Raw genomic sequence first — 21,025 nt, 5'->3', positions numbered from 1 at the left:
GGGGGTACGCGAGTCGATACGTGGGGATACGTCAAAAAAAGTTTTATATTGATATGAAAAAAATTAAGTAATTAATTAAAGATAAAGAATATTACTTTCTTTCATCAATTAAACATATATATAATATAGACAAAGACGTTATAAAGATCCTGTAAACTTAAATTTGCGAGTAGCGCACATTGAGCGACTTTGCACACATAATCGTCCGTGGCAAAGCTGTCATGTTTTTTTTAAAACTAGGGAGTAAATCTCTTATTTCTTATCATTGTCATTGTTTGTAGAGCATCCTAGTGTTAACAAGCCCAATCGTTAACAATATATACTAAATAATCGTTAAACTTACTATTAGTAGTAAGTTTAACGATTATTTAGTATATATTGTTTCTGTGCAATTCCAATGCCTTTTTGTGCTTACTTTTACGTTTACACTAGACTAGAAATAGTGAATTAATATTATCAAAATTGCTTACATTTTTTAAAAGTGTTTGATATTATCAATAGTAAATGAATTATATTTAAATTTTTTACAAATTAATCCTCACAAAATGGATAAATGGTTAAAAAAATTTCCTCCAAAGAAACCGCGAATTGAAGATAATTATGATAGTACTTCTACATCAGACGAACAACAAGGAAAAGATAGGATTGATTCTTCTATTCAAACAAGTTCGTGATCAGTCAAATTAAGTGATAAAAACATTAATATGAAACTTAACAAAACCTTACCCAAGAAAGTTCGAAATTATCAAGAAGACTACTTGAAATGGGGATTTACATCGACGATAGTCAAAATGAACCTCGTCCTAGATGTGTATTGTGTCATGAGACGCTATGTAATGGAAGTATGAAACCATCATTATTAGTAAGACACTTAAAAACTAAACATCCTGAACATGAACACAAATCTTTACAATTCTTTGAACGATGTTTGAAGACATGTAATTCTCAATCCAGCAACTTAAAAAAATTCACTAAAATTAACGATAAATATTTGGAGGCATCTCTTGAGGTTGCATTCTTAATTGCAAAAGACCAAAAGCCACACACCATTGGGGAAACACTTGTACTCCTAACCGCCATAAAAATGATAGAAATAATCCATGGAAAAGAATATGCAGATAAACTAAAATATATTCCCTTATCAGCAAATACTATTGGTAGACGTATAGAAATCATTGCATGTAATTTAAAGAAGCAACGTATCGCAGTATCAGAAGGCATCAAACCAGAATTTCAAGAAATTATGAAAGAAATGCAAGGCCATTGTTCACATTAAATATTGTAATAAATATGTTTGTAAGCTGTTAATAATAAAAATAGTGTGTAAAAATATCTAGCGTTTTTAATTATTATATGCTCAATCAATTGGGGGAACGAGCTATTTATTTTTTCTGTCTTGGGGATACGCGATCAAAAAAGTTTGGAGACCACTGGTCTATACAGACTGGGCTAGTTGAAAAGTCTTATAAAGGTTCTTAGCACCCTACACCGATTTGAACTCGATGTTTTATACCTGCTATTGATATGGACAGGCAGGAAGGCAGACCCATGTTGAAAAATATATAAACAATATTCGGTTTGTCGTCGAAAAGTTGTGGCGTTCATTTGTCATAGTAACCAGTACTTAGTGTTGTTGATGATTATTATGAACTAATTTTATAAATTTTTATGTTTCAAATTTCAAAACAGTCTTTTAAATTAGAGTAATCGCCTATTAAGATATCATAATATTAAGTTATAAATATTTATATAAATATTAATATATGAAGTTATATAAATTTAGGATAACATAAACATTTGAAATTATATAATTTGTGAATTCATCTTTTTTTTTTTAATTCATATCAAATTATATTTTGTTTGCAACTTCCCAGTGCATAGTATTCGCCTAATAAGTGTTCGAAACGTATTATAAGATTAGTTTATATGGAACATTAACTGTGATATTGTAAAATATCGACCATTTAGTCTTTTGTTATTCATATCTCACCTACATTTTGAAAAATATGTTTATAATTTCATTATATACATTTTAAGCTGTAACCTTTTTGAAAGTAATTAGTGAATAATTAAGCGTTCAACAGCCAATGTGGCATTACCACGTTACTTATTGGTAGGTGAAGTGGCATAAAAACAAGCTCGATTTTCAGATTGGCTACCCGTTTATCTAATCTTTTATTTATCAACACTGGTAAATATTTTTAACATAATTTAATCTTGCCATTAACAATCACTGCATTGATAAACGATATAATTATTATCGACATTAAAACACTACAGTTATTGATTTCATTAATAGTATAAAAATGGTTCCTATTTTAACTCTATCATTGCTTCATTTAAATCACTTATTAATAATCGAATATAACTCATCAAGAATCGAATCATTTATAAAAATAGGCAAAACTTAATGAATACAAACTTAGATTTTAATAATAGAATAAAGATAAAAGGTATTTTTAAAAGCTTTTAAAATGAATACAAACATATTTTAATAATAGAATAAAGATAAAAGGTATTTTTAAAAGCTTTTAATGATTCTTTCAAAATATCTAAGAATAGACTTAATTACTATTCGAAACATTAAAGTTACATATAAATTATTAAACAGAAGTTACCAGATATAGTTATATAGCCAAGAATTTAAGATAACTGCAGCATTTGAAGAGTTTGCTCTCTGAGCAAAAGGGCAATATATTAATTAAGAAAACATTACTTTTATTATAATACTGCATTAACAGTGCATTACACTAAAATAATGGATGCATTATACTTGATACATACGTAGTCTTTTTGCCAATAAAATGATATGATTGCTGATCAAATTGAAAACAAATTAATTTAATATTGAGAGTCACTTTCTACATTAGCAATACGAAATGTATGAACGAGTACAAAACGTGTTTTTTTTTTACATAATGATGTCTTCCCATATTTTTAATTATGCACCTTTACTTCAGAGAGGTAGTTAGCGACAAAACTAAAAGTAAGGAGTGGGAGAGACAAGAAAAGAGAATTGCTTTTCAGTATTTTGAAACGAACCCAATATTATAACTTCGTTGAGAAAATTGCAATATAATTTATACTCCCATGCTTTTTTTAATTATAATTTATAAAAGAATGAAGATTACATTGATATAATCAACTTCACTGCCATAATGAATCAAATGTAGTAGCATAGCAGATTATATAATAGTAGCAGTAGTAGTACAGGAGTCGTCAATTTAGTCCTTGAAACCAATCTAATGCGAACATTTTCACTTCCGTGTCGTTAATATTCATCAATAAAAATATTTCATAATAAAATACGCTAATAACAATTTTTTTGCCTTCCTGCTTGCAATGCGAAAGACAAAATAACAAACTTGGATATGCAATAGTACAAATGGATGTTGGTAATAAGTTTAGTTTTCCAGCCTGATTTTCTATAATCATTTTAATATACGTATCGATTTCTTTAGTAGAAAAATATTAATTCTGATATTTTGAAGTCAATAAATGACCAGAAAGAAATGCAGTGAATATTATCACTGCACTTGCAATATGATGCGTAATATCATTTGCATATTTGAGATTATTATTACTGCTAGTAAGGGAAAAAATCAAGAGTTTAGTTTGTATATACAACGCGCATAACACCTCTTACTTATGATTGCATAGTTATGGGCTAAGATGATATGCTGAAGTAGATAAATGACGTTCTCTCGGACCCGAAATAAACAAAAAACAAAATTTAGCTTGTATTTTTTTATCCAAAAACAATAATAATAAATAAATTAATTAATGTGAATATACATATAGACTCCTTTCAAATGAACCACCAGTATGTATCGAAGTGGTTTGTTATGGTCTCCACCGTAAAGTTTACAAATATCTGCCTGTAGCGAGGAAACCATATTGTTCAATAGCTTGTCAAATAATTAGATATGTTCCCAGAACAATATGTTCAGAATCGTTCGTCGCAGTCAGTGACAGGTGTATGTTGATGACCACATCTGGTAGAAAGACAATTCCTTATCCAAAAAAAAAAAAAAAAAAAAAAAACACCCTCATTCATGTACCAGTTGCACTTTTTTGTCCTTCAGTAAGCGATGTTGTAGTTCTCCCACAACATCGCCAGACTACAAGTTAATTCTTTGGCATCACATTTCTCTTAAAATATCAATACTTGATGACCAAGAAGAATTTTCTTCTCTCATATTAAATACCTCATACTTAATAGCTCTCTCAATTTGTTCTCTTTCAGTCAGATCATTTGAAAAAAATTCTTCAACCACTTCAATATCGAAGCAACCGATCAAAATCGTATTCGTTCTCAAAACGCCTTATTAAAATTCTTGTTCTGAATGTTCGACTACAAGACATGAACATATTAATGTTCATGTACTAACGACTACAGGACATGAACATGTTCATGTCCTGTAGTCGTTCTGCATTTTTTATTAAGTTGCTCCTATTGCTGTAGTAGGTGGTGCATGTGGGGGATGGTTTTATTCTTCAAAAGATTAAAAAAATAAACAAACAAAGGTTTGTGTCTGTTCTCCTCATCATTTCTTGTATCACTCACTCACTCTCTTTTTAGATAAATGCAATTAGTTATAGATATTCTTAAGCAGACCTCAAGACACATTTTAAATTTCCCATTTCCTAAATCCTTCCTTTCTTCTCCAAGTGATCTTATTTTTCATAACACAACTGAACAAGTTTAAACATGAACCCTCCTGTCTAAGTTGCCGAAGATTGGATTGTGTAGTACAGTAAAAAAAAAAAAAAAAAAAAAAGAAGAAAAGAGGATGGTGATCTTTATTTGAAAACCTGGGTTCGAATCCCGTCTAGGACACGTGTGGTTAAATAGGGTTCATATGCTTTCTTTGTTACCATTTTACACTTATGGCCTTCATATTTATCCACTCTCTCAAATACACACACACGGAAGCGTGTGCTTCAATCGCAGGATTTTCTTTTCTCCCTCCAGTCTTAGGCCCATCCATTAATTATAGTTTTTCCATGTTGTGTGGGCGGAATGCTTAAATATTTTTTTAAAAATCTGCAGCGCCGTCTAGTTACAATTTTCAATAACTTGGCGAGTCCCTTTACTTTAAATTTCATCCTTCTCTGCTTCTTGATTGCAAGGAGTCTGAAAAATTACTTTTTATTCGTAGAACGGATAAGACATCGCCTCGTGTTGAAAATCAACACTGTTGTTCGTTTTTGAGCATTTCTTGTGTTTTGTATCATGCCTTATTATTCCGAAGGCATCTTTTAATTTAACCATCGATCAAGTTAATACAGATAGCTGAATGATTTTACTGATGACTTCAGAGACAAGAAAGAACTAGAAGTAATTATGATGCTACACTGTTATCTCCTCAGGCATCATAAGAGAAGCATAATTGGAAGCAGCGCACCGAATATTAAACACATTATCTTAGTTGTTGTGTCACTCAATGTTTAAAAAACAATTATGTCAAAGGTTTCCCTCTTACAGCGTAACAATAAGTGAGCTACCGGTTATTCTTACTTATAAATTTTCGTATACAGCTGTTCAATGTCAACAGTTTTTCGATAATATCTCTTCTGATAATAATGAAAAATTACAATACAACCAATGCGGTTGAATTTATCTGTTGTTCAAATTTTGACAGTTGTGGCTCCCTTTGTTAGAGATGAGATTTCCGTCTCTTACTTTGAGAATGTTTTTTTTTTTTCATTCTATCGTTGATTTTAGCATGACATTTTAAAATGACTTGCAGCAGAATATGCAATTACATTGTTTTCTAAAAATGAACAGGACGGGTTTCTTATACTGAATATAAAGTTGAAGTAGATAATGTATTCTGTGCATATTCACCATTTATATTATTTTTTACATAATCCCGAAAGCCTGCTCTGGAGACCAAACATGGAACTTATACAGATCACTTCAGTAAGCAGGTTCAGTAGTCTCACACCGGGTGATGAAATTGATCATCCATTTAGCGTCCAAATCCATGTCCAAGGTGGAATTCAAAAATGCAGCCTGTTGGTTGGAAATTATTGCATTCAAAGATGTTTCAAGGAGACATTTATGCGATCATTTGGAATGGAAGCGATAGGAAAGAAGGATTTGCTGGCCATCAATACTGGTAATTACTTCACGGGAACAGAAACATCGCGCACAAGCATTTGCACAAAAGAGTCTATAATGCACAAGCATTCTAGACCAGTGAATCTTGTAAATGTTTGTACGCGATGTTAGGGAAGGAGAAAGAATGAAAAAGAAGTCTGCAATCCGCGGTTAGAGCCTCCTTGCTGAGATTTGACCTCACGTATGAGAGGTCTTATATCCGTCTTAATACACAAAGATTAAGTGGTGTGGATTATTTTCCCCTGAAAGATACTTTACGTTTTGATTTAACAGTTAATACTTTTACAAGCTGGTTTAATAGCTAGATCAGTAGCTGGGAAGAATATTACTTCTCTAGAAGAGAATATTTGCAAACTTAATTGCTAAATCAAATCATCTTAAACAACAGCTGAATGAAAGAATGAACTCCGTGTATGTGTAATATATCTGATCGAAACAACACCGTAGTGATTTCGTATTGTCCGGTATCATAATTATTTTAAATAGTTAGAAACTATGGCACAACATTCTGTTGGATGATATAGAGGATGATAAATAATCCGGGGCCACTATTCAAGAGAACAAATATGATCCTTTTAATTTCACTTCAGGCCTCTATAAGGTAGTAGTGTAGCATCGGACGATAAAAATCATCTCCCACCTAAAGACATTCGATCCTTACTACAGTGAATTTCGAACACGAAGTCTGTCTAGTTTTCAGCATCTCTAAAAAGATGAGATTCTGAACACTGACATCCCAGCAGGTATCATTAATATTATCTTTGTCTTATTTAATGATAATTAGACAATTCTAAGAACACTTGACGAATAAAATTTTGCACACGAGTAGCATTGTAAAGATAAGATAATATGCAAACACAAACTGCAGGTATCCGGAGAGAAAAACCCAACTTTGAATTTTCAACGGTATGACTCTAAAGGTACCTTACGACCGAACAGTGAAGAAAGTAGAGCATCAAGACTAGAACTAATGAGAAGGCTGTTTTCGGCTGTGAAATAACATCGAACGGCTGACAGAATATCATAATTTTCTTTCGCGAAGAAGTGCAATTTCTGAAGAGAATTCTTTGCGAATAAGGATCACATCAGTCGAGAAACCACAAGCACATTTAAATTTATTAATACTCTTTGCAAAGCGTAAATAATAACTGAATATTTTTAGCTCCTGTATGCCAAAAACCCTGCTCTTGAGACCAAACATGATACTTTTTTTCAAGACACCTTAGGCCTCTAATAAACAAGGTAATGATCGCACACAGGATGACGTAAATCATCTACCGCATAAACAGATTTACAGGCATTCAGACCAGGAGCGGGACTTAAAATCTTAGCGGAGAAAATTTGCTACTGGAAAGGACGAAGAACACTCTCCTTGGAATGCCAGAAGTGAATATTATGATCATACCTTTTTTATTATTTTTTTTCTTTTTAAGAACGCATTCTTCTCTACCCTCTCTAGATTCTAGAGATGCAAATCATACTGAAAGCTGAATTTTTGCATGTTATCTTGAAGAGTGGTTTCAAAATAAACTCACTTGAATCCTTTTTTGTTAGTTATCTGGTAATACTTGCAAAATCTTATTGTAGTGAAAATAAATTATATAAACATTGCCCTTCTTATCCATAGCCCTCCAATCGTCCTTTAGCGATTGTTTCCTATAATAAGAAACAACTAACATGATAATGAGATAAATAATATTATAGAATGTCACAAAACTGCCAAACATAGGAAAATAAATTTCATAATATGGAACACCTTCTGGAAATTTATTTCGAGGCAGTGTATTTTCTTCTAACAATCATTATGAAAATGACGTTTTATAATGATTGTTACTTACTAGTTAGGAACGGCTTATAGAAAACATTCTCATGTTGAAAATAATTTCTCTGTCTTTTAAAATGCAGATGTTAACTTTGCTTCGTTTTTCCCAGTAGCTGAAGCGAGCTGATGGTGGCCGTTCGCTTTCTCGTTTAATCGTTAACCAAAATAATTGAAACCGACAGCGCAAGAACAACATCATAAAATTCAGGCCAAATAAATATATTTGCATTATTTGTCAGCTAAAATAAATATACTGAATAATTCTTCTTATAACGTGAAGTAATCTGTCAGTGCAAAGAACTTGTTTTTTGTTTCGAAGTTATTCATTCACATTTTTATGTGACTCCTTCACACGTTTATTAGTACTCTATAAGCTCAGGAAGTTTTTCCTATTTTTTATTAACATTATATTTTTATTAACATTATTTTTTACCTTGTTCGGAAACCCTGCTGTAGAGACCGAACATGGAACTGTCAAACCACTTCAGACCTCCAATAATCGGAGAGAGGTGGTCTTCCGCAGGCGATTAAAATTCATCTCTCACTTAAGGCAATCACAAACATCCATGCCAGTGGTGGAATTCTAACCTGCAGTCTACTGTTCAACAAATCGTGTTATTGCATGAATATTTTAAGGTGCATACATCACGGGTTTCTTTTACGGTTTATACCTTTTTAAATTATTCATCTGTTAGCGATGAATCTGAAATGGTTTGAAAAAAGTCTCATGTTTGGTTTCCTAGAGCAGTTTCCGGATTATTTTTATTTTTGGTCCACGGAACCTATAGCACAATATTAACGTGGTATAGGTCCCTAACCATTTCCCCCACAAGTAGAGGAAAATATACTTTTAGAGTAGCGGAATACTAGCCTGATACCCCCCCCCCCCCCGCGGATGAGAATTGTTTAGCCTGCTAGTCTTCGGGAACACACTGTGATGTGCTGGACCACTTTATTAAAGTTCAGTTTATTGCTTTGAGTATCCCCGCATTACTTTTGCCTCCATTATAAAATGGATATAATTAGCTCTTTCTTGAGGAAGTATTCTATACAGCTTTTGCCGCTTATTTGTAATGTGAAGTCAGCAGTCAAAAGTATCATCAGCAGGCCATATTAGCAGACAGCATTTTAGTTCAGAAATGATGAATGGTACGTAAGGTTATGACCACAATCAGATACCCTGCTGTCTATGCAATAATAATAATAATACAATTAATACTCGTACATCATGCAAAGTTAAAAGTGGAGACGACATTTTGCCTATTCAGTTACTAGATGAAAAGGCAAATAAAGAGAAATTAGTTCTAAGTCAATCTTATAGTCATCAGTGACACATTTTTACATAAAGGTATCTGAAGACAATGCCTGCATAATCGACAAACTTCATATGTGGCTCCGTATATTAGTACGTGATAGCAATGAGTAATTTGGTATTTAATATGACTAAGAAATTAAATATGTAGATGAATCACAGAAAAATAAAGAGAAAACAAGGATGAAGCACTACTGATTAGGAAAATTGAATACATAAAATGGTGTGCGCCATAAGTAATTAAAAAAAAAAAAAAGGTGGCGGGGAAATACACGTGACACTTGCATGTCAGTTCTTGAACCTACACAAGAAAGAATGAGAACTAATGGTCTTTGAAAATGGTTTATTACAAAACTGCTGTAGAAAATTAATATAAAGAATATCCAAGATCGTTCTGCATTACGCTGAGATGGACTCGACAGTGTTTCAAACTATGCCAACAGTAAAATATCGCATAGGAAAACATTTGTATGGCTATTGTCAATCCAAATGCACAGGCAAGACCGAGCACAGTGTGCTCCTGCTACTTACTTACTTATCACTTTTCGTGCATCATGGTACATAAAGTCGAGTTCCGGATACAGCTGTCCTGATCCACCAGTTCAGCTCTGCCAGCCAGCCATTCTTCTTTCCTTTTCTATTATTATCTGCCAAATTCATTTAGGCCTTCCTCTTTTTCTGATTTTCTTCTGGGATCCATGTCAAAGCCACTCTACGAATCCAGATCATACTATGCAGACCTAAGATAAATATGACTGAGAAGGAATTAAAGCTACTTGAGAAGTTTTATTGCCTCATCTGTTGGTCAGCTCCTTAGAAATCTGTTTCAGAAGATGGAAACAGTCCAAATAAATGATATGAATCTGCATGCCATTGTTTTGTTTTTTGCGAAAGGTCTGCAGCCCACAAGCCTTTGTTAACATCGAATAAACATCGTATTCATATCCTACATTATGGTAATTCTGTGGTTTCGGGCTTCAAAGCTAAATCATATCGTGATATAATAACTATAAACACACACACACACACACACATATATATATGGCTGCCAGTACTATATACGGTGGCTGCAATCTGTGCACGATGTATGTAGAAATATGGAAAATCATACAACACGATCAGTAACAAATGAGACGTGAATGTATATACAAGAACTCAGCATATATATGATATAGCGAAATAATTTAATTATCTCTGCCTTCTTTCTTGTCTCCGCAGTTAAATTTCAGCAAAATCGTCTTATAAAGTAGAATTCTGGTCGCATCCAAACAGTACCATATAAGAGTTAAGGACAAAAAGAGCATCCAGCTACATACGGAGAACTAGTGAACCACAGCTTCATTGGAATGCTTCCAATTGGCAGCTAAAACTAACCCTATATGAACAATGAATATTGTAAGTATTGAGAGTCTTTGATAATTAATGCGCAGCCACTTGGCGAAATATTTTACACAATTAGTTCACATAATGTTGGTGAGGAATATTCAAAATAACACAATTCCCCTGATACCAGAAAGATTAAAAAAAAAAATTAGGCAATGGAATAATCCCTTTTTATTTAGCATTAAACAACTTAGGAGCTTCACGAATTTCTGAAAATACATTCAATACTAATTAAATGTTTTCTGTGGTAGTTCTGTTCAGTTTAAAAGCAGAACTCGCTCGGTGTACCAGCTCTGTTCTTTGAAGTTTGAAAAGAGCTCAGTATGCACTCACACTTTGCAAAGTATTACTTCCCATTAACACAAGCAACAAATTCTAAATGAGCAACGAATGATCCAGACATGTAAATTAGATTGTGTAAGTAGATTCTACACTACTTATACGTAATGGAGGAGTTTTATATTAATTGTGGTAATATTAATCTGGCAAATAGCTCGGAATAATACTACACATAACCGTTGATACTAGACATAGACTGGGAACTCCTGCAACACAACTACTTTAAGCATTACCATTACGAAAGTCATCTTCGTTTCACACACAAAGAACAATAGGGAATAGCTGTTTTATCCATTAGCGGAAAGAACGTTGATTCTTTGATTGTATGTGTGTATGCTCAAACATTATCTTCATATTTTCATTATTTTGCCATTACTCATTACTTTTTTTCTGGCTGAATATTTGGCTTCATACAATACCTTCCGTCATGTTATTCAAATATTAATGTGAAGGAAGTTTGGCATAATTCTTTAATATATCAGGTTAGATAGTTATCTCCAGTATCATTTTAAAATAGTTGTATTCATTTGTGGAAATTTCTATTGTATACTAATAATTAATTAATGGATTTCTCTTCTTTTTTAAATTAAGATTATATAAGGTTATTTATTTGTAAATGAACACTTCAAAGAAAAGTGAAAGAAATTAGACATTAAACAACAACTTACTGTGAACAACCACAGTAGATTGAAAAGAAATTTTAAAAAAAATAGCGATATAAATATATCCTATTCATCAACGGATTATTCTTTGTATGAACTTGCAATGTTTCTTCACGTGAAGAGAAAAAGGAAAATGATGAACTAGCCTTTTTTTTTAACATACTATTTATGATGAAATGAAACGTAATATACTGAATATAATATAACGAAACGTATACTTAAAACTATCCTCTCCCATAGTCCTTAACAGACCGTTGGGCCACTCATGGCTAAGCCATGAATGTATAATGGGCAGTGAATTAAGCAACATTAGCAGATGGCACCCATCTCCTCTTCTGTCTTCGTCTATATATCATATGACTGTATCCTGTGTGTTCACAGGTCCGGTTTTCAGGATGAAAAACCCCACGATGAACTGGGGAAAAAACCCTGCTGTCCACGCCCAAGACCGGCTAACTTGGCTATGGCTGAGGAAGGTCCTTCATCTCCTCACGTCTCCGACGGGAATCGAACTTAGACATTTCGGAAATCGAAACTCTCCTTCCCGAGGCATATGGTTGCGAAGCGCACAGCCACTAGGCTAACCGCGCGGACTACTTAAAACTAGCAGAGTGAATTACATCTCTGCAGCCTTATAACATAACAGTCCTTATAAGGATTGGCTTATAGGGGCGAATTTTCATCTTCCCCGTTATCTGTAGAGGACAGTGTAGGGATAAGGTGTTATTGAGCTATTAAAGCTCTGATCATGGCAGAGGGGTAACAGCAATAGCTGAGCCTCAGTTAGGACTTCATTGGCTATAGCATTGCCATCCATTACCCTCCAAGGGTATTATTAATCAAACATTAACTTCTTCTCAGTCGCCTTACAACAGCATCCATATTTTAAAATGTCATTTGAAGATATACTGTTCGTTGTTTGGTGTAAGATAACAATCACAATGTTTTTCATCTATAGAGGAGGATTTCTGAATCATTAAACTTTATTACACCCAGCTTAATAGTGTACGTTATTTTTTATAAATCTTTATAAACTTTAGCAACTTTATAGTAGTAGATGGCACTAAAAATGCATACTTATATATACTCCCCTTGTGAAAAACATTACTGCTGTATTAGTATCATCCGAAATTAATCATCTTTAATGTTTCATAGTAAATGATTTTGGAATTGTCTCCTTTTCACAGAAATCACTTTTGCCATATCCTTAACCATTTGTAAAATGGAATTCTAAATTTCATATCAATGCGGGTAATGTCTTCTTGAATTTTAGATCCATCTTTCCTTTTTTATGTATTAGTATTTTTTTATTTACGCTAATGTAATATGGTATTCCTTAAAATGGGGTGATATTCAGTTTTTTTTTTTTAATTAAATAACATTCTTCAGAAGAAATGAAGTATATCGATAACACCTAACTTATTGTTCACTGTTTTAACCGCTAAATTAATCCTTTACGTTCTCAGTAATTTCAGATGGTGTCCAACTAATTCTAATTAACTTAATTGCGAAGAGCAACCACATTAAGCTTATGCAGCACAGTGTTGTGCAGCGAGACCTACATATCGAAGTAATTTAGAGACAGTGGGGTGCTGACTCAAGGTAGATGTTGGAAATATCTGGAAGAAATCCAAATATTTAAATTCCATTGACCCCAAGGTGTATATACCGAGACTTTGGTAGTAAGTCTGGAAATAAAATAAATAAGGTGTCACACTTGCGTTTGAAACTTAAGGTACAAAGTTACATGATTAAGCGTTGTAAAAGTAAGCTTTTTTTGTTAAGTTTATTTTTAGTTCGTTTTAAAGGGGACGAGGATAAGAAACCTCAGTGTGTCTTACTTCTCTTGACGGTGCTTCTGAATTCGTAATTTAGTGGAACGAAAATGACATTCAATATGGCAGTCTTCGATGGTATTTTATACTTAAACTAAGAAGATTTAAATAGTCTTAGGAGATCACTAGCTCGAGAAATAATTTGCTATGATCGCCCTAATAAACATTTACATCCTATAAATGTATCTTATAATGATTTGATCGCTTTTATTGGGCTATTATGTTGTAGACTATTTTAGAAATTAGACTCATCAGATGATAAAGGCACGAGTTTCAAGTTAATTATGAAAGCCGCTATGTCAAATACAATTGTAATGAAAATTGAAGGAAGGAATTGAGAAAACTCTAAACTATATCGAAAATTCTGACCGGGAAAATGCTTAGTTCTTCCTGATAGTAATATATAAAACTTACCAAAAAATCTGAAGACGGTACTGTAAATCTTATGTTTCGGGTTTTCTTGAAAATACTTTATATTTTACTTTACTTATTCAGCTTTCATAAAGATATTTGGAAGTTTCAGGCTTAAACGGTGGTTTTCATTATCAAAATATTTGGTTAAGACTTTTTTTTTTTTAATCGGAAAAATGAACTTGATTACCGATTAATTCGACATGTGTGTTAACAGTATATTGGTCGTTAATCGCACATATACGAAATGTTAATAGATAGCCGTACATATCTCAGAAAAATTTCAAATGCTTATTAGTAGGTTATTAAATTTTTTTTTTTTTCAAAATACTTTGCACCAAATGGATCTAGCTTCCAAAAGATACTTATCATAATTTTTTTTAAACATTTCAGTCATAATTCTCGATACCTCTAACTACTTTTTTAACCTTTTTAAACAGATAATAAATTATTTTTTCTAAAAACAACATACGCACCTTGTTATTTCTGCAATCATTAGGTATTAATTAATTAACACCTAATTCTATAAATTAGGTGTTAATTTAATCATTTAGAGAATTAATTAATTTTCTAAATGAAACTTGAATTCACAAGCTTTCTATATCTTCGACTTTAAATTTATGTAAAAATTTAATTATTTGAAACAGACGAGAGAATTAAATCTTAGGAGGGAATGGAATACATTAAAAAGAGGCGAATATTTTAGCTGTTTATTTTTGTCTGAACTCATATCTTTCCATTTAAGAACAGGTATTCAGTGCACGTTTTATCTATCTCACTCCTACACATACTCAAGGCACGGTCCTACCTAACCTTTGACATTTTTCTGCACTTAAGCGAAGTGGTGATATGTTTTACTGCAGAATAGCTCTAGTTGGTTCATGGCTGTGTTGTATTGGAGTGATATTAAATCATTTTTATTCTGAAACGATAACTCACAAAGAAAATAGGAATGTCAGTGTGTAAAATGATATTGTTTTTGACTAAGAAAAAAACAATAACATGGATGATCCAGTTATATCTCAGTTATATGATCCAGTTTAAGTACCATCCCAAAGATGTAACTTTGGGATGGTACTTAAATTGTCTCGTAGAGCCATTGTTAGCTCTATGAGATAATTTAAGTTTGAGGATTAACACGGAACTTAATACTTTCCCTATACATGAATCTAGCGATGAAAATTCACATGAAAAATGACCTATAGTTTCTTTCTTTCTCAGTTGAAAAAAACCTAAATCATAACACATGTCATGGCATAATCGGTTATGCCTATGAAATTTAGTAAATACAGGATACTTCTCTGGCATTAAACTTATTTTCAAGCTGGTTCAAACTACACAGCTCGATTCAAGTGGACCTCTAAGTCAAATTTTTTCGAATGCTTAAATATTTTAGCTGCATGTCGTGTAATAATTTTTCATGGAATTTTTATTTTTTCTTATAAGAAAAAAAAAAAAAAAACGTTGGTTTTCACCATTACACTTGCATCAATGTAAAAGTCGAATTTTCTATTTACGTAAGTAGATCTTGTTTTATTAATTCAAACTTTAATGGATTTTACACAAAAAAGATTTAAAAAGCAATAATCACATCACCCTGTGACTGTTATTATCAAAAATTGCTCTCAAGTATTCAATCGAAAATTAATTATTTAAATTATTTTTATGTATTTTATTTGCATTTTTATAATAATCATTTAAATTAAAAGTTGAAAATAGATATTTAGATTTTGAATTAAGATTTTTTTATATATTTAAAAAGAGGTGAAATATTACACCATTATATTTCAATCATATTATTCATTTAGAATGCGTAATAAAGTAGCAACTTTCTAAACGAATATGAAAAAAAGTTGTTCCAGAGACTAACAGATAGCAATGCCTGTAGCCAACGAAGTTTTAACTGAGGCTCGGCTATTGCCGTTACTACGCCATGACATAGCTTATAGCTCAATAACACCTTATCCACACATTTTCTTCTACAGATAACGGGGAATATGAAAAGCATTCTTGCTTCACCCATCTAGCCAAAAAAAAAAAAAAAAAAAAACTTTCTAAACGTCGTTTAGATGATCGTTGGTAATATTGCTTAACGTAGTCAAACAAATATTAAATTGGTCGAATATAAAATTGCCACCTAACTGAATGATAATAATGGTTTCACGCAGTAATTCAGTGTATGTTTTATTTGTAGACGGCTTTCTTAGTATAAGTTCGATAAAATTCCATTTACCTTTCAAAATCGGTTATGATTTCATTCCGGAACAAGTTTAGTTTTTTTTATTTTTTTTATTTATGTTTTTGTCATGCAGAAGCAAGTTTATCATTTCTCTGTGCCTATGTATAGAACTAACTATACGTTAGACACATAGAGAAAGAGAGAGCGAGAGAGAGAGAGAGAGAGAGAGAGAAGATAATAGTTAAAAAAATCCAATGATATTTTTCAAAACTCATCAACAGTCCCTAAACTACCCAGCGGATATTAAAACTGACTTTAGATCACAAAAAAAGTATATAATAATAAATATTTTATACTTCTAATGTGTAATAGCCATTATGGATAAAGTCATAAATGCCCCCTCTCCAACCAACCGATTGTGAACATGAATCTAACCGAGTGCATGGATGTTTTGTGAATGTCTTTAGGTAGTAGATGTATTTACATCACCTGGTCTGAGACCGGTACCTTGAATGAAGGCAAGTTCCATGTTTGTTCTCTACAACGTAGATCGGATTATCTAACCCTTATTAGCCCACGGATGGTATTAACACTAATGCATATCAGGCTAACAGTTTTTGGTGTTATATAATGCGAACTACATTTTTGACTTAGATCACCTTTAAATGTTATTATTTTTGGAAAATGATATTCATATTTAATAATATGAATATTATTAAATATGAATATGTCACTAAATTGTAACATACTAATTGACTACCTTCCTCCTGTCACATCACATTAAAATAATTGTTTTATTTAAAAAAAGTTAAAAATAAACATAAATACATCGTTTTACTTATTTTTTCCTGATAAATTTATTTTATTTGTAAGTGTAATAATTATTATAAATTACCAAAGTTAATGCAACTGGGTCGAGTGAATATTTATCACGCGAAAGGACACTTAACCAATACTTTAATTTTAAAAACAATAATATTATTATTATAAAGTATTATTATTGTTATAAAGTATTATAACAATAATACTTTAATTTTAAAAAAATACGTTAAGTTACTGCATTTTCTACTGAAAAAGAAATAATTAAAACTTTCTCTTCCTCTTTTACTTTGCCGATTATTTCCTCCACTGCGATTTTGTGCTATAGTAAAGTGATACTTCATTTAATCTCTGAGTTGTTTTATATGCAGCAAGCAACTTCATTCACATATGGAATGTATAAGAGGAATCCTGAGGGAAATCTTGAAAACTATGCACAGCTTACTGTGGAATAGACTGTCGTAAATAACGAAATACAAGTGACAATGATAACAGAAATGTTAACTAAAAATTTAAGAGTAAACAAAAATCTCTCTCTCTCTCTCTATATATATATATATATGGATATATATATATATATATATGGATATATATATATATATATGGATATATATATATATATATGAATATATATATGGATATATATATATATATATGGATATATATATATATATATATGAATATATATATATATATATGGATATATATATATATATATATGAATATATATATGGATATATATATATATATATGGATATATATATATATATATATATATGGATATATATATATATATATATATGGATATATATATATATATATATATATGGATATATATATATATATATATATGAATATATATATGGATATATATATATATATATGGATATATATATATATATATATATATATATATATATATATATATATATATATATATATGGATATATATATGGATATGGATATATATATATATATATATATATATATATATGGATATATATATGGATATGGATATATATATATATATATATATATATGGATATGGATATATATATATATATATATATATATGGATATCGTGATGGTAATTTCAAAAGTGATATTAACTCAAACTGAATTCACCTACTCATTGATATTATGGACCTTTATAGCTTTTACTTTTAGTAAGTGTTGTAGCTATTTTATACATATCGATTCTTCATTTGCCACTAAATAAAGATACTCCAGATTGCTCGTGAAATCGACCAATTACGTACTTTATTCGATAATCTTAAAAGTAAAAATGTCTTTCTTATGTTTAGTATTCAGCACTGTTAGAATTTTGTTCAATAAGTGGTGTTACTTGGCTTAATCTGTGTTGCTACTGCGTTTGGGACATCCAGAAAGTCGTTAGGCCTAACTATACGAACATCATGTTATTAACGGTGGTTAGACTTCCTCGTGATTAAAAATAACATTTTTAGTGAGTCTATCGTAACAGAGGACAATCACGAATACAATATTCAAGTCTGGTGTTATTTGGCCACAATTCGAGAATTTGAGACATATTTATTTATTTATTTTATTATTATTTATTTTTTTTAAATAGTAGTATAAGAGAGTTCTCGCTATGCGGGGCAAGATTTACAGTAGTTTAAGCTCACATTAAATATGAATATTATTTATTGGAAAGGACACTTAACCAATATAATGTTTCTATTAATCCAATGACTTCTACCTCAAAATACAAGTTACCCTGTCCAGCGATTTTCTTTAATTTAAATTTATATTTATCCAAAAATTGCAGACTGTGTTCGAGCAGAAAACTTAATCCTTAACCAAATTAGTACTATGAAGTATTAATAAGAACCGATATGCCGTTCCTTACAACTTACACAAATATTTTTTCAGTGCAATCAGAAAAAAATGATAATTATTAAATAATAATAATCGCATGATGAAAATATCGAGTTAGATATTTAAAATCTAGACAGAAATTAGTTTTTGCTTCAGTTTACTGAACAATTATTTTCATTCTTTTTTTTATTTTAAATATCGCAATTATATAAAACTGTAAATGTGTTCTGTGACTCTCATTGTTCCTTTTATAAGTTGTGTTGTTCTGAGATCTTTTTAAAAATCACAGTAACGCTACCTGCAACAAGACCAACAAAAAAAAAAAAAAAAGTAAATTGATAAGGAATGAAGAAGTAAATATCATTTGGTTGCCATCACTGAAATCATCTAAGAAGATCTTTATGCTATCTTCAAGTAATTTTTCAACCAGGGATTTGTTGTCGAAATACACTCGCCACTGATTCAAAGTAGAATTCATACTACTGTGGTTATGGTAATATAGCGTTTTCTATGAAAACGATATATTACCATATATTTCCTGGATTATTTCCTGCTCTCCTAGACTGTCTATAGTATGAATGTATTATAGCAAACACAAAGATATCAGAATCTCTAACAGGAAATAACTGCTGTTGTTCAAGAAAAGTCCTCTAGAAAGATAGTTGTGAGCTGACGTAAACTTTTTTTTTTAATGGGAAGAACCTATAATTAAATATGCGTGAGATTTAGTCACCGATTCGATGTGACAGGTAGAAGCACTATTCTATCACGAATATTAAACCACATCACAATGATTTGGTGATGAGAGTGAAGCACAGCACCGTTTATGTATAACAAAGCAACTTAGGGAGGAGGGAGAAATGTTTTCGATAAAATACAAATAACCCCACCCAGGCTTGAACTTACCTGTCTTTTGCCTCTGCCGCCCTGTCCCGCTGTCGGCGGTTCTTGAACCAGTTGCTAACTTGGGTCGTCGTTAGTCCTGTGGTCTCCGCCAACTCCCGCTTTTCCCGCGGTGACGGATACGGGTTGTGTGCGTACCATTCCCTCAGAATGTTCCTCGACTTCTCTTTGAAGCAGTAACTTGTCTCCTCGCCGTCCCAGATCGTCCGGGGAAGCGGAAACTTCCGCCTAATGCGATACTTGCCTACGGCACCGAGAGGTCGACCGCGAAGCCTCTCGGCCTCGATGTAATGGGCCTTAAGCCACAAGGCCTGCAATTTCGGATGGGAGACGGGAGAGAAATTGTGACTTTCCAAGATGCGATAGAGTTCCTTAAAGTTTCCGCGATGAAAAGCTACCAAAGCCTTGGCCTTCAGCACACTCTCGTTCTTTTGAAGGTGTTCACACGCGGGCAGCGACCACAAAAACCGTCCTAGCCTCTCGATATTTCCCGATTGCTGCAGCACCTCACACACGCACGCGACTTGTTCCTGGGTGAAACCAAATGACGGAAGCATGTGGGTCGGAGAGGCAGGGTTGACACTGGGGCAAGTTGTAGGAGGCACGTTCACGGCCGTTGTTTCCGTCATATGGCCTACGATCATTGGGGCTCGGCACAGGCAACCTAATATATGTGAGCACTTTCCGTCTCTAGGGTTAAAACTTTAGAGGAAGGCCTAAGGGAACACGTGGGAAGAGAGAGAGAGAGAGAAAGCAGAGGAGGAGAAGAAGATGAGGGAGGGAGAGATAGAAGGAAAGAAAGAGAGAGAGAGAGAGAGAGAGAGAGAGAGACTGAGAGAAAAACGAGGGTAACTTTCAAAACTTGGCCCCGAATATCACCCTCCCGACACTGGATATCGGCGCCGGCAAGTCTACTTTTCGGAATCCGAGAGGCTCTCTTGGCGTCTCGCTTACACCATTACTGTCAACCGGGCAATCTGTAGGGGAATGGAAAGGGATCGGATTCAGTTGTCCGTGCGCCGTGTACCGAGAACACACACACACACGCACACACCACCGCTGCAAGCCGTGATTCATTGTGACATTGCAATTTCGTAAGCGCCAGTAATGGCCCATTTGAGGCACGCTATTGGCCGGTTTCTCGCGACTATCGCCGCTAACTCAACACTGACTCCTGCCAGGAAGGCAACGTTTCCATAACAACTCTGCCAATCAAAGCGGAGGTCACGCCTCCATTCTTTCCAGCCCATACGACTAGACAGTCCCGATAATCGAATGCTGTAAAACTTTCCTGGGAATAATAGCAATACGGGGGTGGTAATAATGTAGAAGGCTGCGAAAAACGGATGAAAGGTGGCACGATGAATAGACACGTGCTGAGAAAGGCGTGATAT

At 32.7% G+C, this 21,025-nt stretch overlaps 1 protein-coding gene and 1 long non-coding RNA gene across 2 annotated transcripts in view; one reads left to right on the top strand and one right to left on the bottom strand.

Moving 5' to 3' along the window:
- The window catches only part of LOC150104606 (homeobox protein six1-like), an 81,099-nt gene extending 60,438 nt beyond the window's left edge, over positions 1 to 20,661 (bottom strand). The window contains exon 1 of the mRNA XM_090395219.1: positions 19,635 to 20,661. Within this exon, the coding sequence (XP_090251345.1) occupies positions 19,635 to 20,275 (641 nt within the window). The 5' untranslated portion in view covers positions 20,276 to 20,661. The remainder of the gene's footprint in view (positions 1 to 19,634) is intronic.
- The window catches only part of LOC150104604 (uncharacterized), a 341,285-nt gene that overhangs the window by 118,170 nt on the left and 202,090 nt on the right, over positions 1 to 21,025 (top strand). The window lies entirely within an intron of this gene.

Source organism: Typopeltis vanoorti, chromosome 7 (genome assembly GCF_054136105.1).
Source record: "Typopeltis vanoorti isolate ZY-2024b chromosome 7, IOZ_Tvanoo_1.0, whole genome shotgun sequence".
NCBI classification, from domain to species: Eukaryota; Metazoa; Arthropoda; class Arachnida; order Uropygi; family Thelyphonidae; genus Typopeltis; species Typopeltis vanoorti.
This window is presented reverse-complemented; position numbering and strand designations above follow the sequence as displayed.